Source organism: Pleurodeles waltl, chromosome 11 (genome assembly GCF_031143425.1).
Source record: "Pleurodeles waltl isolate 20211129_DDA chromosome 11, aPleWal1.hap1.20221129, whole genome shotgun sequence".
Lineage (NCBI taxonomy): Eukaryota > Metazoa > Chordata > Amphibia > Caudata > Salamandridae > Pleurodeles > Pleurodeles waltl.
This window is the reverse complement of record NC_090450.1, coordinates 362,673,959-362,699,500: the sequence shown is the minus strand read 5'-3', so window position 1 is coordinate 362,699,500 and position 25,542 is coordinate 362,673,959. Positions and strand designations below refer to the sequence as shown.

General features: G+C 45.0%; 1 protein-coding gene across 3 annotated transcripts in view; it reads right to left on the bottom strand.

The window, feature by feature from the left end:
- KIF1A (kinesin family member 1A) overlaps positions 1-25,542 on the bottom strand; it is a 3,950,406-nt gene that overhangs the window by 2,104,037 nt on the left and 1,820,827 nt on the right. For all 3 annotated transcript variants that reach the window (XM_069213666.1, XM_069213667.1, XM_069213668.1), the window contains exon 32: positions 15,273-15,391. In XM_069213666.1, the coding sequence (XP_069069767.1) occupies positions 15,273-15,391 (119 nt within the window). The remainder of the gene's footprint in view (positions 1-15,272; positions 15,392-25,542) is intronic.

Below are 25,542 nucleotides of genomic sequence, written 5' to 3'. Positions count from 1 at the left end.
GCGAAGAGCTAGAAAAGGCTCTGTCTCAGCACCACCTAGGTAAAACCCTGGGTTCTAATGACATCCCTGCAAAATTCTTCAAAGCCTACAGTGGATTGCTTATCTACCACCTCTGGAACGTATGGGTCCAGAAGACAGGTGTTCTCTTTTCCGACCTATGACTAGCAGAGCTTGTTGTTATTCCCAAGAGAAACAGCCACCTGATGATTGTTCATCACAACGCCCTATCTCCCTCCTCAACACGGACGTTAAGATCTGGCCCAAGGCTCTGGCCAATAGGTTACGCTCCATAATTACTAACTTGGTCCATGTTGATCAATCTGGTTTTATGCCTAAGAGGGACATGAGCCATTACACTTGGTGGTATATAACACACTGGTACTGTTGCATAGGCTCTCATCATTCTAATGAGACCACTGGATTTAAGCGACAGAATCACCTGCTGTGTGGGGGACTGAGTCTAGCCCACTACAGGTGACACCTGTCGGCCCAATCCAGGTTTTGCTCCGGCTAACTAGTAGTGCCTCGTCTCTACCTAAGAGCAGGAATGATTGGGCAGTCGAGCGCATGACACAATTGACTCCTCAGGGAAATCGTGGTCACTCAAATCTCAGCCGTTTCTCTCAGTTACATTAGTCTCACATGTACGAGTGCAAGCAGAGGCAGTATATGTTTCAATAAGGTTTTAATGAAGCAACTGCATCTTAGACAATAAAGCATGTACTGCAATAACCACGATGATAAAGCATGACAGAATTAAAATTGTGACAAGGAGAGGAAATCATAGAAATAACGCTACCATATTGTCAATAGAGTCAATAGACTAATCTGTATCTAGGCTATATTAGAGCACAGCATGTTAAGCTCTAGTTGTGCCCTTCAGGTTCCCCTGGGAAGACATCATCCCCCATAATTGTGCAAAGGCCTGAAGTCTGCATGAGCAGCTGTAGCGAAGCATTCAGCAATCAACATACAGTCGTAGTCATCTGGCTGGAATATCCCTCTTACATGTATGGGACAGGGAAGTGTTTTTATAATAAAACAGCTGATGTTCTGAGAAAATGTCCCTACATAAGGATGTGTATGTTTCTATGAATACCAGAGACAAAGCGTTAAAGCATTAAAATAATAAACAAAGCTGAATAAAAGGTGCACAGCGGCAGGACTAGTGCGCTAAAATAACGTGCATCAAGCTATAACTAAAATGGCTACACAACAGTACTAGTAAATACATTTTCAGGAGCACACGCACTCCTGGCATTGGATTTTCAGAAGGCATTTGATTCTATCTGATCTTCACTGAGCAATGAGCAATGCAGGATATCCACCTCCAGCATTTACTTTACAGAGGAACTCTTTTAGAGCATCTCCCGCTAGCCATGAAAGTGACTCCAAATTTGTCAAGAGACCCAAAGAACTCTCAACTGGAAGGGACGCTTGACATGAGAAACCTTGTTGTGGCATGGGTCCGGCTGCTACAGGTTATGCATGGAATACGAACGGAATAATTTGCAATTATGCCATGCTCTCACCCCATTTAGGAAATGCTCACAGACATACCAGAATACACTCTTTTAGGAGCCAAAAGTCTGATGGAGAAACTAACCAATCACAAAATCTCACCGGTTGATCAAACACTAGTGCACCATACTCATTCGAGCAGTTGAGAGAGGTGTGGGATGGGGGACCTGTGGAACCCAACAGATGATGACTGGAGGGAGGCCTGTTCCTCCCCGTGAGACAGCGATAGTGTCAGAATTCCATCTAATACAGTGGAAATACTCACATAGGGTTTATTTCTCCAAAAAGGGATTTTGGAAAACGTATGTGGTGGCCACACCAACATTTTTTTTTTTTTTTGCACTTTTATATATCGTGAACACAATCCAAAGATATTCGAGTGCTTTACATGAGAACCAGTTACATTACACAAGGACACATTCAGTTTTTTGTAGGCATGGGGAGATTCATTTATTTGCCCAGGATGCTGAACTAACACCAAGACTCCAACCTAGTTACCCAGTTCCATATAGTCAGCAGCTCTGGTAGTTATGCCACATCATCTCTCCCTGCCTGCGATGCTTATTGGAAAGGGGAGATTTCGTCCACACGACTTGGGCATGTGTTCAATTGACCCCGTTGTGGGATGGAATGCTAATGTGCCAAGAACCAGTGTTGGGCTGTGTTTTGCCGCACAGTCCTAAATTGGTCCTCCTACATACCATGGAAAAGGTAGACCTGGATAGATATCATACCACCCTCTTGTGGCAAGGTTTAGTAATCACAGAGGTGGGCATTGCCAGAGCCTGAAAAGACTTCGACCCACTCATCCTTTGAACAGTTGAAGCAGGGGCTGGACCACTGCATGGGCCTGGAGATTCATATATCCAAGGCCAGGGGTTGTCCTCTTAAACACTACAGTATATGGGTGGCTTGGAGCTTATATTGGAGCATTGTTCTGCAAAGACCTGATAATCTGGGCAATTATCTGGAAGGTGAAATTCGGCCCTACGAAGGCCGGGGCTAAATCAGGGTCATGGGGATGGAGAGGCACGCATGGGGGATTTAATATCAGCCAGTGGCTGGACTTGGAGAGGGGTGGGTAATGTACTTGTCTAGATGCTTATTATATTTAAGTTGCAATGTCATTCTAGGGGCTCAACTAGTCATTACTCTGTCATTATATAAGATCACTCATGTCCTATCTTGTGCATTAACTGTGGAAAATTGAATAAAATGTCATAAAAACAATCCTTCTAAAATGTGCTTTTCTTTTGTAGTACATTAATAGTAGAGAGTAGGCTTTAATAAAATATACGTAAAGAAAGAAAATGGGCAATGAGGGACAGTGTAACTTTTTGCTGACAGGAGTCTGCCTTTACAATATTTATTTTTAAACACTGGGGATGATTAATTTGGAGATGGCTGCTTCAAGTATGGGCCTAGAGCAGGGGTCTTAAGTTTGGGTAGTGGGCCCCCTAGGGGGGCTTCAAGTGATCCCAGTGGGGGGTGCCAGGCTTTGGCCCAAAGATTATTATGCAGATAATAGTGCTTTGTTTGAAGAAGAAAACAATTTATTGCATTTTTAAAATGGTAACAGAACTTAACTGCAATGTTTAAGTAAGCATAGACATATTTAAACATTGCCAACTTACTAGATTAATTGTGAAAAGCTGCTGAGGGGGCCCGATGATTTTTTTTGTTCCACCTGGGGGGGGTGCGGCATTAAAAAGTTTGAACACCACTGGGGTAGAGGAATGAGCTTGTCATTTGATTTTATTAAAGTTCTAGGAGCAGCATTGTCATTGTGAAAGTGTTCCTGTTTTTGTCCAGCTCTGAAAAAAAGTCAGAATGCTGTGTTTAGCATTTTCTTTGTTTAGGGAAGTGAAATATTGTGAAAATGCATTCAGCGCTATGAATTACAGGAAATAATTCACAGTTACACCTCTTTTCTGTGAAATACAATCTCTATCTATCTATCTATCTATCTATCTATCTATCTATCTATCTATCTATCTATCTATCTATCTATCTGTCTATATTTGTTCACTAAAAATAAGGGTTCAAGTAACATTATAGTTTGGTGGAAATTTCAGTGACAGTGTAAAGTTTTGAACAAAAAAAAACACTAAACTACACCATTTATCACCAGTTATCTCTGTTAACTACAACTCGAGCCCTCATCATTCCATATGTGACAGTCATTTTATCAATCATGTCATGAATGATGTAATATGTGGGGTATTTAGCAATGTATGGTGGGGTTGCGAGTTACAGTTACTCTATGGCAAAAGTTATAGTTACTAGTGAAAACTATAACTGTTGAATTTTACATTTCAGTTACATTGTCACTAATCTTTTCATCTTAATATAACATTAACTTACCATTTGGATTTTTCAGTGAATTTCTAAGGTTTTTAAAAAAATATAAAGTATAGTAAAATTACAATTCCTAACAACAATGTCACTTCAACCTTTAGTTTTCTCAGTAAATTTCTAGTTTTTTTTTAAACTTAAAGTAATATTTTATTACAATACTTAAAGCCAACCTCACACTGCACATGGCTTTTGACCATAAGTGGCGAGGGGTTGGCTGCCCTGCATCCAACTCTCCATGGGTAGCCAATCTCCCACAATGCACAGTCTTTGGTAGTGTGTGGGATATGGCTGGCTGCAGTGCCTGAAATGTGGCCAGGTGTGTGTTCAACTCCTTGGGATCAGTCAACACCACGCCACGCAGGGCCTTCTGGCTTCCACAGCATGAGGTTGGTCTAGCAGGTCCTGGCTGCACTCGGGCAGTCTTATTGACTTTTGTCAGAGTCACAACACCAAAATATAAAAGGTGGGAGTACTGGCTTTATCAAGGGATGAACATAACAATATATATATAAAGCATATCTATATTTATTTTCCAAAAATCACCAATATTAATAATCAAACATATGTTTTAGTAATTCACACAATGCAATGTTTCATAATAGTGATTATTATAAAAATGTTTAATAAAGTTTTAATAACATAGCTTTTATTTGTACAGTTTGTGGTTTGAAAAATGTTAGAAGAAAGAACCACAGACATATTGGGCCTGATTCTAACTTTGGAGGACGGTGTTAAACCGTCCCAAAAGTGGCGGATATACCACCTACCGTATTACGAGTTCCATAGGATATAATGGACTCGTAATACGGTAGGTGGTATATCCGCCACTTTTGGGACGGTTTAACACCGTCCTCCAAAGTTAGAATCAGGCCCATTGTATTTTAAAAAAATAAAACCAACATGTCTGAGTCATTTTTTAAAGATTTTTCAAACCACAAAATGCAATCATAAAAACAATCATAAGAGGGCCTTGCACTTCAGCTGAAGAGCATAGAGCTCCTGCTACGTGTGTTTTTGAAAAATATTGTAAGTTCTACTGAATTCATGGTTTTAATGACCAAGGCAACTTATTGTTTGTTTTGAATGTTGCTATGGAGCTGCTGCACTCCGAGCAGCCCGCCACAACATACAAAAAAATGACTGATGGTGCCCCTGCCTGTTCCAAGGACACTACAGGCATGAAAATATGTTACATTAAAAAGCCCTAGCAGACAATGGAGCGCTCCTTGCTAGGAGCAGTGAACAAAACATGACCAGGTCTAGCCCTGCTTGGTTGGGTTTGGCCTCAGGGACTGGCCCGTGGCCAGGCCCTGTGGCCAACACCCAACAGCCATACACCCCCGTGCAATGCATGGCTGTTGGCAAAAGTTGGCTACTGGGCTTGGCCTGTGGCCAGGCCCTGCAACCAAACCCACGTAGGCATCCTACCCCATGCCATGCAGGGCCTTCGTCCAAAGGGATGGGGCTTCTAGGTCACTATGCGCATTTGCAAACTCAAAGGAAGTAAAAGGGAGACCCCAACATGCCCTTTTCTCAACAAGAGACAACAAGAAAAAAACATTTGTCACAGTCATTACAGAACATATTGCACTCAGATTAAAGAAATGATGCAATCGCCTCCATCAAGGATTTCAGATAATTTTTCAAGGTGGAACTGCAGAGAAAACACATCTCTTTGCTTTGGCCAATATAGGAAAGTAGCCTCTTTCTAGCATGGTTACACGCAATTTTGGCCTGTTTGTCAGTGCGTTTGACTGTGTCTACTGGGAACCTGTTAATCAGGGCCACAGTCGTTTTGCTCTCTCCCTTAAATTATGGTTATAGGATACTGGTAATCCAGTATTTCACTCACAATTGGCATACTGGTTCCCCTTTATAAGTCCCTAGTATATGTTACCTAGGTACCCAGGGCATTGGGGTTCCAGGGGATCCCTATGGGCTGCAGCATTTCTTTCACCACCCATAAGTAGCCCATGCAAAGGCATCTACAGGACTGCCATTACAACGTGTGTGAAAAGGTACATGCACCCTTTCACTGCCATTTACACTGCACCAAGTTACTTATAAGTCACCCTTATTGCAGGCCCTGAAGGCTGGGTGCAGAGTACCTGTGTGTAAGGGCACCCCTGCACTAGCAGAGGTACCCCCATGACCTCCAGGACCATTTTCCCGGACTTCGTGAGTGCAGGGACACAATTTTACGTGTGCACTGGACATAGGTCACAACCTATGTCCAGCTTCACAATGGTAACTCTGAATATGGCCCTGTTTAGTATCAAACATGTTGAAATCATACTCCAAGGCTTTTGCAAGCATTGGTTGTATGAATCCATGCACTCTGGGGCCCCTTAGAGGACCCCCAGTATTACCATTACAGCCTTCATAGATTTTCCAGGCAGCCCCAGCTGCTGCCACCTCACAGACAGGTTTCTGGCCTCCTGTTATTTGAGCAGTTCAAGCCCAGGAAGGTAGAACAAAGGATTTCCTTTGGGAGAGGGGTGTTACACCCTCTCCCAAAGGAAATAGGTGTTACAAGCATGGGAGGGGTAGCCTCCCAGAGCCTCTGGAAATACTTTGAAAGGCACAGATGGTGCCCTCCATGCATAATCCAGTCTACACCGGTTCAGAGGCCCCCAGTCCCTGCTCTGGCATGAAACTGAACAAAGGAAAGTGGAGTGACCACTCCCCTGTCCATCACCACCTCAGGGGTGGTGCTCAGAGCTCCTCCAGAGGGTCTCTGGGTTTTGCCATCTTGGATTCCAAGGTGGCAGGAAACTCTGGGAGCATCTGAGTGGCCCGTGCCAGTGGGTGACGTGAGATCCCTCCCCTGATAGGTGCATACCTGTTTAGCTGACCAATCCCCCTTTTAGGACTATTAAGGGTCTCTGTCTTGGGTCGTTCTTGAGATTTGGATTGCAAGACTCCAGCAGGAATCCTCTTCATCCTTTACTTCATCTTCTTACCGAAGAAACTGCATCTGGACCGTCCAAGAACTTTACAACTGCAACAAAGAAGCAAAGACAACTCCTGCAACATTGTGTCTTCAGGTCCTGCCACCTACTGCAACTGTTTCCCCGTCGTGCATCCTCAGAGGACAGTCAGTCTTCAGCCTGAACCAGAATAACAAAGGAATCTTCCTTGAAGTGAAGGAGTCACTTGCCTGCGTCAGCAGGCACTCCTCTGCAGTGACGACCAGTGGCTTGGGTCCCCTTTCCTGACAAAGTGTGTGGATCCAGCATCACAGGTGGTGGGCTGAAGTGGGCCCGACTGTCCTGATGTCCAACTTTGGTGGAGGTAAGAGCTTGCCTCCCTACACAAGATAGTTCCCCTGTGCACTGCGTCTTTTGTAGTGTCAGGGCATGTTGGCATCCTTCCACAAAGTTCTTTGTGCACCATGCAGCTCTGGCCCCCAGCACTCCTTCCTGCGACGCACAGCTTCCTGCATGGTTCTCCGGCGGTGTGGGATCCCTTTGTGTAGTGCTGTGTGGGCCTCCTTCTGCACCTTATTTGTCCCCGTGCTGTGGGACTCCTGTGCCCACTGCCTGGTCTTCTAAGGTCTCCCTGAGTTGCTGAGAGCCCGCTATCAAGCCCCCTCCTGGGTAGAATCCACCAGGTCCGTCCTGGTCCTGGGCAGTGCATTTTCTGCTAACCGCAAGCTTTGCGTGTGCCAAGGCTTGTTGGCGGAATCCAGCAACGCAAACCAAGACTGCAATCATCCATCCGGCGTGGGACATCTTCTGCACCAACTAGGAACCCGCATCCGTCTTCTCGGGTGCAGTACTGACTGTTGTTCTTCACCAGTGGTTCTTCTTTTGCACCTTCATCTGGATTAGCAGGGGCTCCTGTTCTCCTTGGACTCTTCAGTGCTTCTTGAACTTGGTCCCCTTCTTCCACATGTATTCAGGTCCTGGAATCCATCATTGGTATCTTGCAGTCTCTTCTGGTTCTTGCATAATCTTCTTTCTCGTGTTCTTGTGTGTTCTAGGAAAGTAGCTGTGATTTACTACTGCTTTCCTGGGCTCTGGGTTGGGTTCTATTACTTACCTTTGGCTTTTTCTAATACTTCCAGCACCCCTCTATACACTACACTTGCCTAGGTGGGATACCAAATTTCTCATTCTACTTTCTTAGTATATGGTTTGTGTTCCCTCAGGCCCATTTCTAACTATTTCTTAACTGTTTGTACAGCTATTTCTGCATACTAGTGTATATAATTTGTGTATTACTTACCATCTAAGGGAGTATAGTTTCTATGGCATTTTTATCACCAAAATAAAGTACATTTATTTTTGTAACACTGAGTATTTTCTTTCATGTGAGTGAGTACTGAGTGACTGCAGTGGTATTGCATGAGCTTTGCATGTCTCCTAGTTAGGCCTTGGCTGCTCATCCACACTACCCCTAGAGATCCTGACTTCTAGACACTGTCTACATTTTACTAATGAAGGATAACTGGACCTGGTATAAGTACCTTAGGTACCCACTACAAACCAGGCCAGCCCTCTACAGCCAAGAGCAAGAACTTAGCATGATTTGTACGTCATGGAAGCAGAGTTTCAACTGGGGCACCTGATTTGTTTATATTTGTAAGTGCTCCCGTTGAGGTTTAACTTCCGTAACATGAGCATCAGTGCCAGAATGCATCCTGACCTGCTTATTTATCCAAGGAGAGGTCACAGATTTGCGCAAAATGTCTACCCAACTAGAATACTTTCTACAGGCTTACTATTAAGTACTACCTTGTTGGGGAAATGTATAGTACATATTCCACAAAAGAACTATGTAAAGAACCCTGAGGTAATGTCTCATGTGACCTTGTTTGTCTTTAAGTTTGGCAATCGGGACTGTGAGTTGCAGTTGGCTATCGCTTGACAAGCAAAAGCAAACTGCTATCTCCCAAGGGTGGACACCTCGGGAGATATGGAAGTGGCCCTTGCGGTTGGGGGTCCCCAAGGTCATTTATGGCTCTAGTAGGGGTGTTTGGGGCCCCCCTCCTTTCAGTTTGCACAGGGGGCCCTGGGAAGTGGTGGCCCCTGGAACCCAAAGTGGCCTTGGGAATGGAGGGCTGCATGCGCTTCCTCCCAATTTCTATTAATTATATATGCCCCCTGGACCTGGCCCACCTGGGAGCTGAAAGTAAAACAAGTGCATGAAACTGCACTTGTTTTTTTAAAAATTGTCCCCAGATCCGCAGATCCAATGTTCCCTGTAAGGCGCGCGCACACCTTTCCTTCCCCCATCGCGCAGGCCCCTTTGGCAAGTGAGTACGTTGTTCCACCATTCCTATACTTTGTGGTAGTTTATATGCGTTATCACTTTCTAAGCCTAAATAAGCCTTTTAGAGCGATATACGTGCTCCCCTAAGGCAGATAATGCTCATATTTGAATCTGGATTGAAGTCAATGAAAACAGCGTTTAAAGGCCGCGGGGAGTGTTTTAAACATCTTTTGCCGTACTTTAGCATACAAGCGAGCAAGTGATATTTATGTTGAAAATTAATGGTTAATGAGCTAGGAAATGCTTCAGAACAGTAGAAAATGTGCTGTTATCAACTTTTCCATCATTGTCATACTTCATAGTTGTTTATATGCATTATCACTTTCTCAGCTCAAATAAGCCTTTTAGAGCGATAGTCGTGCTCTCCTTTTGCAGAAAATGCTCATATTTGAATCTGGATTGAAGTCAATGAAAACAGCGTTTAAAGGCCGCAGGCAATGTTCCCTGTAAGGCGCGTGCGCACCTTTCCTTCCCCCGTCGCGCAGGCCCTTTTGGCAAGCGCACACGTTGCAACGTTCTTGCAACGTCGCTCCCTGCATCATGCACAGCAAATGTGACAAGACAACAACAAGACGTAAAGGCACCTTCATTGCTCATTTACCATCTGACTGGACAGAACACTTTTTTTCGTCCGCTTGCCAGAACGAGCCAGTAGGCCTAAAAATGGCTCACCCTTATAAATCCGATTAGTCATAGCGAGTGGATGAGCAGATAACTTGAGGCCTCTACTTCAAGCTCCGATCTGTAACATCAACAGAGCACAAAACACTTTTTTTCGTCCGCTTGCCAGAACGAGCCAGTAGGCCTAAAAATGGCTCACCCTTATAAATCCGATTAGTCATAGCGAGTGGATGAGCAGATAACTTGAGGCCTCTACTTCAAGCTCCGATCTGTAACATCAACAGAGCACAAAACAGTGTTTGGGGGAATTGTAAGTCTGAGTGCATGCAATGCGGAGGCTATCACTACAGCTGTAAAAGAGTTCTACACTGCCAATAAGCTGGTCCTTATGAAAATGGTCATGTTTACATCAGACGGTGCATCAGTGATGCTGGGAAAGAACAATGGTGTTGCTACCCGCCTCAAACAATCCATTCCTCATCTAGTTGAGCAGCACTGTGTTGCGCACAGAGAAGATTTGGGAGTTGATGATGCCTGGAAAAAAGTGCCGATGATCAGGGAAATGGAAACATTACTGAGGACTGTCTACACTGTGTTCTCCCGCTCACCTTTAAGAAAGTCCAAGCTGGACGAAATTGCTTTGGTCACTGAATGTGAAGCGGTCTCCTTTCGGCCACTTAATCAGGTGCGGTGGCTTTCAAGGCATTTTGCTGTTGGTGCACTCTTGCGTAATTATGAGGTTGCTCTCAAATACTTTGATCATGAAAGAGTTGAGGAGAATGACCCAATTGCTAAATATTGCTACAAAAAACTATCAGATTCAAACTACCATATTTCCTTTGCAGCACTAAATGACATTCTGGGTGAACTTGCATCTTTGTGCAAGTTGTTTCAGGAGAGCTCTTTGACCACCGTTGAAGCTGTACAGTATGCAAGAGCAAAAATTACCCAAATAAAGGAAGAGTACTTGGGCGACACTGTCTTTTGGAGCGACACAGTAAGAGATCTGATGGCTTTGTGCAGAGAGGACCAAGAGTATGATAGTGAGCCGATGTTATCTTTCATTAAACTTCTTTGTGAGCACATAGAAAGAAGGTTCCCAGAAGATGAATTGAAGGAATGGACAAGCTTTGATTTCCATACAGTAACAACACAATCACAATTTGATTTTGGGACTGAGAATGTACAAAGACTTGTTGAGAAGTATAAGAAGGTCTTGGTCCTGGGTGATTATGACACCCCTGGTGATGTTGTTCGGCAGTACAGAGATTATAAATATATGGTGGCAGCGCATATAAAAAACTGATTGTTTAAGACCTTTCAAGACATGGTGAATTTCACTCTGCGGAATGCTGCACAGTATAGTGTTGTATCTCAGCTTGTTGATATCTGTGCAACTTTCTAGGCTTCAAGTGCAGACTGCGAACGAGGATTCAGCCTCATGAACTCAATCAAGTCCAAATTAAGAAACAGACTAGAGGAGAGTCACCTAGATATGCTGATGAGGACAAAGGCTTTCCTCTCAAATGGGAAAGTTGATTTAGACCGAGTTTATCAGCACTGGAAAAATGGCAAGGACCGGTGAGAAAAACAAACATGTCACACATCTAACGTTGGCACCTGACTTGTCTAAACTCTGATGCAGCTTCTCCTGTGTGGGTGGGGTAGGAACATTTCTCCGCCTGTATCTTGAGAGGGGCATCATGGCATTCATCAGCAATGTGTTCATCAAATTGTAAATGTTAACCAATTGTACAACTGGCTGTATTTGATGTGCAGGGTCCTCTGCAGCACTCTGAGAGTATTCATTAAAGTTTCATAATGGTTCAACCTCCTGATTTCTGTTTTCTCTAACTGGGGTGTAGGTGGCACTTAACAGGTCATGTCCTTGGGGTGTGCAACCAGGTCACAAAACTGCCTTGATGCCCTATAGCATGGAGCAATGATATCCCTTTTTTGCTTTAGTGGTATGGAGAGGCTAATGCCAAAGATCTTGGCTAGTTATGCGCTGCACGCGCGTGAATGGTCAATTTCTTGGCGCAAGTATCCTTGGCTGCAGCGCACAGAGACCGCACACTGCAGCACACAGTGGAAAAAATTAGAGGGAACATTGCGCAGATCCACCACGATTTTGCAAGAAAATTTTATAAAAAATGCTTTTTGGCCCTGGCGGGGTCCCTTAGGGACCCCAGCACCAGGGTTAGGGGGTCAGAGTATTTAAACCCTGCCCCCTTTTCTTTATTTGTTACTTTGTTTTTGGTACACGGCTGAGTCCAAGTCCTGAAAATAGCTGCCAACACTTCCTGGTTGAAGTGTTGGCAGCCAATCACATATCAGCTTAGGGAATGCAGATCCACAGAGGATCCACATCCCTATACGTGTATATTTCTTTCTCCTTCAATAACTCAAAAACTCCTGAACAGATTTACACCAAATCACAAAATGCATGTCTTCTGGACCAAGAGCTAGCTTTCAGCACAATTTAGTGTAATTCTATCCAGCGGTTCAGGCTGTAGTCATGTCTAAAAATCCCTTTGGCAATTGCATGGGGAACAACATTTTGGCACCCCCTTTTTTTTGAACCCCACTTGACGGATCACACCCAAACTTTCATGACAGCAGCTGAATTGAGTGGGGTACTAGTTTTTCAAAAAAATTGAAGATTTGTCAAATGGCAAAACATAAAAACACTTTTCCTATAGAAACTAGGGGGCATATTTATAGGAGGCTTGTTCCCCTGGAGCGTTACTTTTTTTGATGCTCTGGTGGCGTAAGCCTCTTAAGCAGAACTATGAAGTCATGGCGAGCCAATTTGCATGGCTGTGCATGGCCTTTTAGATATGAATTAAGACAAAGCAGCGCAAGATGCTGCATTGCCTTACTCTGAGCTGGGGGGCCGTTCCTTGGGCACTGCGGTGGGTTTTACCATTCAACACCCATGGCTTTTGACCCTGCCCCTTATTTACAAAATTACATGAACCTGGATTAATGTCAAAACCTTATGCCTCCCCAGAGAAGGTGTAACAAGGAGAAATATTTCCAGTTCTCTTCATTTTTTCCTCTTTCCATGTGTGCTGCCTTCTGCAGCACACGTAGGAAGAGGAAAACACCTCTCTAGGTTTTTTTGTGCAGGAAGGTGTTCCTTGCTGCACAAAAACAGTCCTGCATGCAACGCAGGCACCTTTGCACCATGGAGCATGGGTGCCTGCAGTGGCTCTAGGCAGCCAATTATGTGCCAGGGCAGGGGGGAAGGACAGGAATGTCCTTTCACATAGGCATAGGGCAGTGTGGTAAGAAGTTTTTTGGAGTTGCCCTACACCATATTCCCCATAAATATGGGCCTAGGTCCTAACTATTACTAACTGCTGGCTCATATAATGGGAAGTCCCATGAGTATAGACATTAGTCAATATTATTCAATCCCCAGTGGGTTAACATCTTTGTCAGTGTCACAAAAGAAGTTCAACACCCCTTAGTACACCACCTAGTACAATATTTCTGTTGTATAAAATAATACTCCAGCTCGTATAGAATTCACCTATCCTTCACATTTGGGATAAAGAGCACTGAAGTTCTTGTGACTCTAATAACTTAGGGCCATATGTACGAACACGTGTTCCCATTGACATAGAATGGGAAAAACCCTTTGCTACATCTGGCCCTTAATGATCTTCCCCAGTGAGTACTTTTCCTCATCGTTACCCGATCTAAAAATAAAACAAAACAAAACTAACAATTTCTGGTGATGTTTTAAAAGAAATTGTTTTATTGGGGATTGATTATTATTGACTAATGTGTATGCTCGTGGGACTTCCCATTATATGAACCATCACGGGGATATTATTTCATGAGATTGATAATTGATTCAGGAATTGAGTCAGGGCGTGTTATTAAGGAGTTTGTTTTAACGGTATGCAAATCATTGAGTTAAAACTAATTAACTGAGAATGGTATGTTCACTTACAATTTGAATATTATGCAGTGATTATAAAATTTTGAAGATTTTACTTGAAAACATTCCATTCCCAGATGGCGGGAGCTTTTATGTGTATGCCCTTGTCCTTTCCTTATTTTAACAAACACACAGTGATTTTTTGTTTTCACCCTATGGGTGCAACATATTTAAACAGGGTAAAAAGTGAATGGTACTACTGATGTGATCAAGGCTTGCGCCAAAAGATGTTGTTGGTTTGTGTGTATATATATAGATAGATATATATATATAATGTTCATATGGAGAGGACCACCATCAAGATTTTCTGACCATTTAACTGTTTAACAAGTAAACCCTTTTTCTCAAAACTACATTGCAACAGTTACAGCATTATGGGGACTAACATATCTAATTAATGGAGAAAATAGTATCCTGTTTTTCTTTCCTTTGTAATTGGAAAGTTAAAAATGTACGCTGTGTTTTAAGTTTTGAGGCTCCAAACCCTATAATGCTTTGTACTGCCAGTTTGCCTCAGACTCAGTTTCGTTTTCTGGCTCTTGTGAGAGGAATCCTGGAACAAGCTGGGTGTTTTTTGCCTTTTCTCAGAGTTTCAGTTTTATTTTTTATAATCTTCCTTTCTTGATTTCACATGATGATTCTTTACACTGGAGAAGTTGTGTAAGGCTTGTCTCTGTTGCTTTTCTGGCATCATACCTTTGCTCTTTGATACATGCCTATCCTGTAGAAGAAAAAAGATTGCCAAAGACCATCATCAAGTGTTTGTGTTTTGTCTAGCATCTTCCCTCTATACCTCTCATTGTGGATATTTAAATATAAATTGGATATAACATACCACGGGTCCCTGCACACAGTTATACTTATGATTATGACTATCAATTAAGATCCGTCACAGATGACTCATCTCAGACAAGGAATATGGGTTCTATTTGTACAGTGTCTTTTTAAAGGAAATAATGGTCTGAGGTTGTGAGGTTCCTCCAATAAATGTAAGCATTGTTGGTATATTTTTTCTTATCTGCTCATGAGCCCTTTAGCCATGCCCAAGCGCCACGTGTTTTCAAATCCACCTGCCTGTGTGCTTCTTCTGTGTTTTAGGAGCATTCCTGATCTTACTCTTTTTAAATTCTTTGAATAACGACTCTACAAAATACAAAGTGACTGGAAAACCACACTAGCACAAGAAGGATATCATGGGTGTCAGCAAAAGCAAAGAAAATGATCACTCTCCTCCTCTTTGTAGTCAAAGACAGACATATTTGGTGGACTCTGGGTCCATATGCACTTTAGGTTCTGATGTCACTTCACCTACTGAAACAATGATAGCTTTGGATAGCTTTGGACCTGAAACTATGGTTACTGTTTCTTTGATCTTTTTCTGAAAGGCAGCCAAACTACATAAAAGCTTTGCTTATTCATTCCTTTCTTTTGTATTGATCAGCGGTCACCTACGTCCTGTTCTCTATAGAGCCAACATTTAAATACCCCCCAAACAACAAATCAGCTTTTACCGAAATGCTCTTGACAACATGTTTCTGGTTACCTTAGTACATCTTTGCACAAAGGTGGGAACGGGTGCTGCTGGTAGTGTCCAAACACTTCAAAGACGATAGGCTGGCATTTGATGTATTCCACAAAGGATTTGGTTACCTCCACGGCAATCTGCAACAACATGTCAAGAAACAGAAAAATACACTTTAGACCAAACACATATTGACCATTTTACAGTTTGAGGAGAGACATATCTGAAAACTCTGAAAATGGAATTCATAAGCATGTCCTGCTATTTATGCATGATTTAGAATTTATAGCACAGTCTAAAAGAGGCACTGGCAGTGAAACACAGCATTCCTTCCCTTACTACAAATACATTTGTGGGAAAACTGAGCTGATTGCAGAAGCCCCTAACTTTTTGCCCCCATTTTTCTCTTATGCTGGTGTTTTTCTGAGACTGATGGTGCCCTGGGCACTGCTAAACAGTTCCAGGGCCTGTGCGCTGGTTAAAATGCATATGCAAATTAGGCTAACTATAATTGGCTGTACCACCTTACCTATAGGCCCCTAGTATATAGTAGGGCATGTAGAGTTAGGGACCCAAGCATAGGTAGTACACCCATAGTTGCACTGCTGTGATGCTCAATGTCATTGTAAAGGCTGCTTTTAAGTTAAAGTTAACCCCAAATTCAACTTGGTATTTAAAAGTACTTCAAAAGCCCTAAGCTACCTCATTTTTATATATGTCACCCCTAAGGTATGCCCAGGGAGTCCCCATAGTTGGGTGCAGTGTAACTATAAGCAGTGACTTTATAAAAGATGTTTTATAAGCCCTGGTGAGAGAACAATAGCTCAATTTGTAGTTCCCTATTGTAGTGAATAGGCTCCGTAGGCTAACATGCAGAGACTTTATTTTAAAATATTAAAATGTTTCTTTCATAGGAATGAGCTAAATATGGCATGTTTAGTATTAAATTAAAAGTTATAATAAATCCAACAAATTGCCACGTTGAGCTTAATATAACTTTTACCTGGAAAGAGTTTCAGAACTCTTTCTAAATGTTACCAGTTTCAGCTCTGTAGTGCCGTTCTCTGATGGGTCAGCCTCTGGCAGTCTGAGCCAGGCTGCCTTAATGAGGTGTGAAGTGGCCTCGGCTGACAAAAAGGAAGCATCAGGTGGGAGACGATCTGCCTCAGCAGAGGATGGAACAGGATGGGGAGAGCAGCCAAACTGGTCTTCAAAGGAGGGAAGGACATTTGGGAAGCAACTGTACCTCCCCATGTCCTGCAAACCCAGACTGTCAGGTGCCCTGTGATTAGAATAAGGAAGGGGTGTGTTAAAGGAAATTTAACCACACCAGTGGGTGGGGTCAGCCACACCTAACCTCTGAGATTTAATTTTAGCCATGTTGGATTTTGGGAGAATATTGCTCCCTTGGATTGATTTTTGCCACACTTCCCAGGAAGTGGTCACTAACGAGGGTGGAGGCCTGTAAGTGGTTGGTCAGAGCCCCCCCACCCCGCTTCCCACCCTAGGAGCAAGCATACAATTGGCAGAGTTGGCCCCCACCTTAGGTCCCTACTGGAACAAGACAAGAAGAATGACTACCCTGCTTGACCCTTGATCTTCACTTGAACACTGCACTCTGAAGGACTGCACCAGCTGCACCCTTGGGCTTCACCTCTAAAAGGACTTTGCATGTCTGCTACTGCTTCAGGAAGGAACTCCCTGTTTGCTACAGGTAGAAAATAGCTGACCAGAATCCCCTTCATCAAGCCCTGAAGAAAATAACCAGCTGACCAGCGGTCATTTGTGAATTTGAGCCAGGGGCATTCTGAGAGTTGGAATCCTAACCCTCAGGGAGCAGCTCAGAGCTACTGGAACCTTGGGGTGGAACTTCAAAGACCTTCTGGAAGAAGATTCGGAAGTTTGGAGCAACTTTGGAAAAAAGCTCCATATTGGACCAACCTGACATTGTGAGTCAATTTGGCTTACATCGACTGCGATCCATCCTGACTTGCAAGTTTGTCCCGCTGAAAAGCTCCAGAGCCCCAGACATCCAGGTTTTTAGTGGGGGCTTGTGGAAAGGCAATCCGATGACAGTGACTTGAAACAGCTTGCTGTGGAGGGTTGTCCTACGTCCGAGGGAGAAATATCCCAAAAAGTTTCTAAGTCTGAATGTAAAAAGTTGACCAAGGCTTCCCGTGCAGTGCATCTGAGGAGAGCTCCAGGGAGGTCGGCTTCAATTTCAAGTTGGCCCCAGATGAACATTTCCATCATAAAAAATAGTCTAAGTCCGAACGTAGAATCCTCGACCGAGGTCTCCGGCGACACGTACCCGAAGGGCGCTCCAAGGAGGTCGGATTCAACTTGTGACTTCTTTCCTGTGAAGAAAATCTTTAAGAAAAAGACTAAGGCCCATATTTATACTTTTTGCCACAAAAGTGCACTAACGCAGTTTTGTGGAAAAAGTTTAGTGGTATCTTGCGACATTTCACAACACTAGCCGGTTGCCGTACTTATTGAATGGCGCAAGCCGGCCCTAAACTTTGGCTAGCATCTTAAAAAAAGATGCTAGCCGGGTGGGGGTGACTGTAGGGAAGGAGGGGTTGTGCATCAGAAAATGACCCTAGCCTGGTTAGAGGCAAAAAAAAAAATGCCTCAAATCAGACTAGTGCTTTTTCCTGGTGCACAACCACCGTACCAACCTATCTATAAGCCCCTAGCATACCGTAGGGCATGTAGGTTTTAAAGGAAGGCCTGCCTTGCTGGCTGCTTATGAGTTAAACCTCAAATCCGACTCTGGAACTAAAAGTGATTCCAAAGTCTTAAGATACCTTGTTGTGACATATAAGTCACCCCTAAGATATGCCCTAAGTGTTGCAAGGTTTGGGTGCAGTGTAACTATATATGCAGGGACTTTATAAAAGATGTTTTATAAGCCCTGGTGAGGGTAAAATAGCTCAATTTGTTGTTTCTATTGTAGTGAATAAGCTCCATAGGCTAACATGGAGAGACTATTTTAAAAAAATAAAATCTTATTTTCCATAGGAAGGACATAAATATGCCATGTTTAGTGTCAAATTTAAAGTCATCATAAATCCAACAACTTGCCACTGTTTAATTTAATATAACCTGTATCTGGAAAGAGTTGTAGACCTCTTTCTTAAAAATGTACCAGTTTCAGGTGTGTAGAGCCCTTTTCTGATTGGTCAGCCTCTGGCAGCCTGAGCCAGCCCACCTTGACGAGGTGTGACGTGGCCTCGGCAACACAAAGGAAGTATCTGGTGGGAGAAGATCTGCCTCAGCAGATGGTAGAACAGGACTAGGGGAGAGCAGCCAAACTGGTCTTCAAAGGAGGGAAGGACATTTAAAACAGCAACTGTACCTCCCCCATTTGTAGGAGGCTGGCCTGGTTTGTAGTGGGTACCTTGGGTACTTACACCTTATACCAGGTCCAGTTAGCCCTTATTAGTGAAATGTAAAAGGGTTCTAGCAGCTTAGGCTGATTGAGGGAGCTATTGCAGAGCAGCTTAGGCTGAACTAAGAGATATGCAAAGGTCATGCAATACCACTTATAGTTATACAGTACTTATACACAAGTAAAGACAATACTCAGTCTTATCAAAAATAAAGGTAGTTTATTTGGGTGACACAGTACCAAAAATATCCTAGAGACAATGCTCCTTCTGGAGGTAAGTATTATACACAATATATACACTAGACACCAAAATTAGACAAGTAAATAGGCATAGAACAATACAAACAATAGGAAATGCTATAGAATGCAAAGGGAGAAAATAGGTCCAGGGGCAACACAAACCATATACTAAGAAAGTGGAATGCGAATCACAAATTCCCCCCCAAGACAAGTGTAGTGTGTGCAGAATCACTGGGAAAGTAAGAATACAGTAAAGGTAAGTTAATTACCCCACCACAGAGCCCAGAAAAGCAGGACTAAATTACTGCAAGTTTCCTTAGGACACACTACACCACGTGATTGGGATTTTGCAGTAACCAACCAAGTCTGCAAACAACAACTGCTGGATTCCTGGACCTGAAGACCTGCAAAAGAAGGGGACCAAGTCCAGAAGTCGACAGAAGTTCCAGGAAGGACAGGAGCCCCCGCCAACCCAGAAGAGGGTGCAAAAGATGAGTCCCAGGTTAGTCTAAAACTGCAGGAATGCACCCTAGGAAGATGCCAGCGGGTTCCTGCATGATGAAAAGGATGTCTCACGATGAGAAGATGGATGCAGACGTGATTTCATGTTGGAACACATTGGTTGTGACAAAAGTGCATTTTGTGTCAAAATGGCACTGGCTGGACCCATGAGGGACCTGGCGGCCCCAACTCTGTGTGAGGAGGAAGAGGGGGCTCTCAGCACTTCAGAGACCCCTCAGGATGCCAGGCAGCACCCACGGGAGTCCCAGGACATGGGGACAAATGAGGTGAAAAAATGCAGCTGGTTAAAAAGTTCAGAGGAAGGTCCCACACTGCCGGAGAACAACTCAGCAAGTTGAGCGTCGCAGGATGGAGTGCTGGGGACCTGGGACAGGTTGTGCATGAAGAAATTTTGCAAATAGTGCACAGAGGCCTCAGGAGGTGAAGAAGACGAAGTACACAGGGATACCGTCGCTCTCAGGGAAGGCAAGGTCTTACCTCCTCCAAATTGCGTGAGCAGGACCTCAGGACTGTCTCTGTTGATGAGGTGCAACCTCTATGTCCTGAGGAGCATGCTTGTTGCTGTGAGAGGAGTCCAAAGGTACCAGTCATTGTCTTAGAAGGTGCCTGCTGGAGCAGGGGAGTGACTCTGTTACCCCACTGGAGATTTCTTCGGTCCTTCTCGTGCAGGATGAAGACAGGGAGTCCCCAGAGCATGCACACCGTGGAAACCGTTGCGGTTGCTGGCTGGAGCTGAAGTTGCAAAGGAAAAGTATCCATTGTGGATACTTTGTTGCTGTTACAGCGGTTCCTGGAGCAGGCTGCTGTTGATCCGAGGTCAGAGGATGATGAAGTAGTTGCAGAGGATTCCTGATGAAAACCTGCAAGCACAATCTGAAGCGAACTCACAGGAGAGAACCTAAATAGCCCTGAGAGGTGGATTGGCCACCTAGTCAGGTATGGACCTATCAGGAGGGGTCTCCGATGCCACCTGCTGGCACTAGCCACTCAGAGGCCCCCAGAGGGCCCCTACACCTCTGGATCCAAGATGGCAGAGGTCTGAGACACACTGGAGGAGCTCTGGGCACCACCCCTGGGGTGATGATGGACAGGGGAGGGGTCACTCCCCTTTCCTTTGTCCAGTTTTGTGCCAGAGCAGGGACTGGGGGTTCCCGAAACTGGTGTAGACTGGCGTATGTAAGGAGGGCACCATCTGTGCCCTTCAAAGCATTTCCAGAGGCTGAGAGAGGCTACCCCTCCCCAGCCTTTAATACCTATTTCCAAAGGGAGAGGGTGTAACACCCTCTCCCACAGGAAATCCTTTGCTCTGCCTTCCTGGGACTGGACTGCCCAGACCCCAGGAGGGCAGAACCCTGTCTGTGGGTTGGCAGCAGCTGTAGCTGCAGAGAAAACCCCAGAGAGCTGGTATGGCAGTACTGGGGGTCCATAGTGGAGCCCCCAGGAAGCATGGAATTGGCTCCCTAAACCAGATTTGGAATGGGGGGACAATTCCATGATCTTAGACATGTTACATGGCCATATTTGGCATTATCATTGTGAAGCTACATATAGGTATTGACCTATATGTAGTGCACACGTGTAATGGTATCCCCGCACTCACAAAGTCCGGGGAATTGACCCTGAACTATGTGGGGGCACCTTTGCTAGTGCAAGGGTGCCCTCACACTTAGTAACTTTGCACCTAACCTTCAGCAAGTGAAGGTTAGACATATAGGTGACTTATAAGTTACTTCAGTGCAGTGAAAATGGCTGTAAAATAACATGTGCGTTTCTTCACTCAGGCTGCAATGGCAGTCCTGTGTAAAGGTTTGTCTGAAGTCCCTGTGGGTGGCAAAAGAAATGCTGCAGCCCATATGGATCTCCTGGAACCCCAATACCCTAGGCACCTAGGTACCATATACCAGGGAATTATAAGGGTGTTCCAGTATGCCAACTGTAATTGATAAAAGTGGTCACTAGCCTATAGTGACAAATTTAAAGGCAGAGAACGCATGAGCACTGAGGTTCTGATTAGCAGAGCCTCAGTGACACAGTTAGGCACTACACAAGTATACACAAACTATGAGCATTGGGGTCCTAGCTAGCAGGATCCCAGTGAGACAGGCAAAAACATACTGACATATATGTAAAATTGGGGGTAACATGCCAAGAGAGATGGTACTTTTCTACACTCCCCCCACCCCCCCCCCCCCCCCGGCCCCAAACGAGGGACAATAAGGCTAACCTTGCCCAGATGAGTCTTCATTGTCTAAGTGGAAATATTTGGAGAGTCCATCTGCATTGGAGTGGTTACTCCCAGGTCTATGTTCCACTGTATAGTCCATTCCCTGTAGGGAGATGGACCACCTCAACAATTTAGAGTTTTCACCTTTCATCTGTTTAACCCATAATAGAGGTTTGTGGTCTGTTTGAACAATAAAGTGAGTACCAAAGAGGTATGGTCTCAACTTTTTCAAGGCCCAGACCACAGCAAAGGCCTCCCAGACTATGGCAGACCAACGCTTTTCTCTAGGGGTCAGCCTCCTGCTAATAAAAGCAATAGGTTGATTGCGGCCCTCTGTGTTTAGCTGTGATAGAACTGCCCGACCCCTTATTCAGAAGCATCAGTCTGAACTATGAATTTTGTGGAGTAACAAAGGCTTTTGAGGACAGGTGCAGAGCACATGGCATAGTTTAGCTCATCAAAAGCCTTTTGACAGCTAGCTGTCCATAATACCTTTTTAGGCATCTTCTTTGATGTGAGGTCATTAAGAGGGGCAGCTATAGTGCCATAATTCTTTATGAACCTCCTGGAGTACCCAGTGAGGCCTAGGAAGGCTCTCACTTGGGTTTGAGGTGTAAGGGGAACCCATTCCATAATGGTTTGGATCTCCCCCTGCAGTGGTGCAATCTGTTCCCCATCTACAAAGGTGGCCCAGATAAACCACTTTTCCCTGTCCTATCTGGCACTATGAAGCCTTGATAGTGAGGCTTGCCTTTTGCAGGGCCTCCAAACATTTCCACAGGTGGACCAGGTGATCATCCCAGGTGTGAGAAAGTAGCCTCTTTCTAGCCTTGTTACCCCCATTTTTGGCCTGTTTGTGAGTGTATGTCAGGGTGTTTTCACTGTCTCACTGGAATCCTGCTAGCCAGGGCCCAGTGCTCATAGTGAAAACCCTATGTTTTCAGTATGTTTGTTATGTGTCACTGGGACCCTGCTAGTCAGGACTCCAGTGCTCATAAGTTTGTGGCCTATATGTATGTGTTCCCTGTGTGGTGCCTAACTGTCTCACTGAGGCTCTGCTAACCAGAACCTCAGTGGTTATGCTCTCTCATTTATTTCCAAATTGTCACTAACAGGCTAGTGACTAATTTCACCAATTCACATTGGCATACTGGAACACCCTTATAATTCCCTAGTATATTGTACTGAGGTACCCAGGGTATTGGGGTTCCAGGAGATCCCTATGGGCTGCAGCATTTGTTTTGCCACCCATAGGGAGCTCTGACAATTCTTACACAGGCCTGCCACTGCAGCCTGAGTGAAATAACGTCCACGTTATTTCATAGCCATTTACCACTGCACTTAAGTAACTTATAAGTCACCTATATGTCTAACCTTTACCTGGTAAAGGTTAGGTGCAAAGTTACTTAGTGTGAGGGCACCCTGGCACTAGCCAAGGTGCCCCCACATTGTTCAGGGCAAATTCCCCGGACTTTGTGAGTGCGGGGACACCATTATACGCGTGCACTACACATAGGTCACTACCTATGTGTAGCTTCACAATGGTAACTCTGAATATGGCCATGTAACATGTCTATGATCATTGAATTGCCCCCTCTATGCCATCCTGGCATAGTTGGCACAATCCCATGATCCCAGTGGTCTGTAGCCCAGACCCTAGTACTGCCAAACTGCCTTTTCAGGGGTTTCACTGCAGCTGCTGCTGCTGCCAACCCCTCAGACAGGTTTCTGCCCTCCTGGGGTCCAGCCAGGCCTGGCCCAGGATGGCAGAACAAAGGACTTCCTCAGAGAGAGGGTGTTACACCCTCTCCCTTTGGAAAATGGTGTGAAAGCAGGGGGGGGAGTAGCCTCCCCCAGCCTCTGGAAATGCTTTCGTGGGCACAGATGGTGCCCATTTCTGCATAAGCCAGTCTACACCGGTTCAGGGACCCCTCAACCCTGCTCTGGCACGAAACTGGACAAAGGAAAGGGGAGTGACCACTCCCCTGACCTGCACCTCCCCTGGGAGGTGCCCAGAGCTCCTCCAGTGTGCTCCAGACCTCTGCCATCTTGGAAACAGAGGTGCTGCGGGCACACTGGACTGCTCTGAGTGGCCAGGGCCAGCAGGTGACGTCAGAGACTCCTTCTGATAGGCTCCTTCAGGTGTTGCTAGCCTATCCTCTCTCCTAAGTAGCCAAACCCTCTTTTCTGGCTATTTAGGGTCTCTGCTTTGGGGATTTCCTTAGATAACGAATGCAAGAGCTCATCAGAGTTCCTCTGCATCTCTCTCTTCACCTTCTGCCAAGGAATCGACTGCTGACCGCGCTGGAAGCCTGCAAAACTTCAACAAAGTAGCAAAGATGACTACTGCAACTCTGTAATGCTGATCCTGTCGCCTTCTCGACTGTTTTCCTGGTGGTGCATGCTGTGGGGGTAGTCTGCCTCCTCTCTGCACTAGAAGCTCCGAAGAAATCTCCCGTGGGTCGACGGAATCGTCCCCCTGCAACCGCAGGCACCAAAGAACTGCATCACCGGTCCCCTGGGTCTCCTCTCAGCACGACGAGCGAGGTCCCTTGAATCCAGCAACTGTGTCCAAGTGACTCCCACAGTCCAGTGACTCTTCAGTCCAAGTTTGGTGGAGGTAAGTCCTTGCCTCCCACGCCAGACTGCATTGCTGGGAACCGCGACTTTTGCAGCTACTCCGGCCTCTGTGCACTTCCGGCGAAATCCTTTGTGCACAGCCAAGCCTGGGTCCACAGCACTCTAACCTGCATTGCACGACTTTCTAAGTAGTCCTCCGGCGGCGTGGGACTCCTTTGTGCAACTTCGGGTGAGCACCGTTTCACTCCTCTTCGTAGTGCCTGTTCCAGCACTTCTGCGGGTGCTGCCTGCTTTTGAGAGGGCTCCTTGTCTTGCTCGATGCCCCCTCTGTCCCCAGACACAATTGGCGACATCCTGGTCCCTCCTGGGCCACAGCAGCATCCAAAAACCCTAACCACACGATTTGCAGATAGCAAGGCTTGTTGGCGGTCTTTCGGCGGTAAAACACTTCTGCACAACTCTCCACGGCGTGGGGGATCCATCCTCTAAAGGGGAAGTCTCTAGCCCTTGTCGTTCCTGCAGAATCCTCAGTTTCTACTGTCCAGTAGCAGCTTCTTTGCACCCACAGCTGGCATTACCTGGGCATCTGCCCATCTCCGACTTGCTTGTGACTTTTGGACTTGGTCCCCTTGTTCCACAGGTACCCTCGACTGGAAATCCATCGTTGCTGCATTGCTGGTTTGTGTCTTTCCTGCAGAATTCCCCTATCACGACTTCTATGCCCTTTGGGGAACTTTAGTGCACTTTGCACTCACTTTTCAGGGTCTTGGGGTGGGCTATATTTCTAACCCTTACTATTTTCTAATAGTCCCAGCGACCCTCTACAAGGTCACATAGGTTTGGGGTCCATTCGTGGTTCGCATTCCACTTTTGGAGTATATGGTTTGTGTTGCCCCTATCCCTATGTGTCCCCATTGCATCCTATTGTAACTATACATTGTTTGCACTGTTTTCTAAGACTATACTACATATTTTTGGTATTGTGTACATATATCTTGTGTATATTTGCTATCCTCATACTGAGGGTACACTCTGAGATACTTTGGCATATTGTCATAAAAATAAAGTACCTTTATTTTTAGTATATCTGTGTATTGTGTTTTCTTATGAGATTGTGCAAGTGACACTAGTGGTACTGTAGGAGCTTCACTCGTCTCCTAGTTCAGCCTAAGCTGCTCTGCTAAGCTACCATTATCTATCAGCCTAAGCTGCTAGACACCCTATACACTAATAAGGGATACCTGGGCCTGGTGCAAGGTGTAAGTACCCCTTGGTACTCACTACAAGCCAGTCCAGCCTCCTACAGCAGGTGGAGCTAAAGACAGCTATAT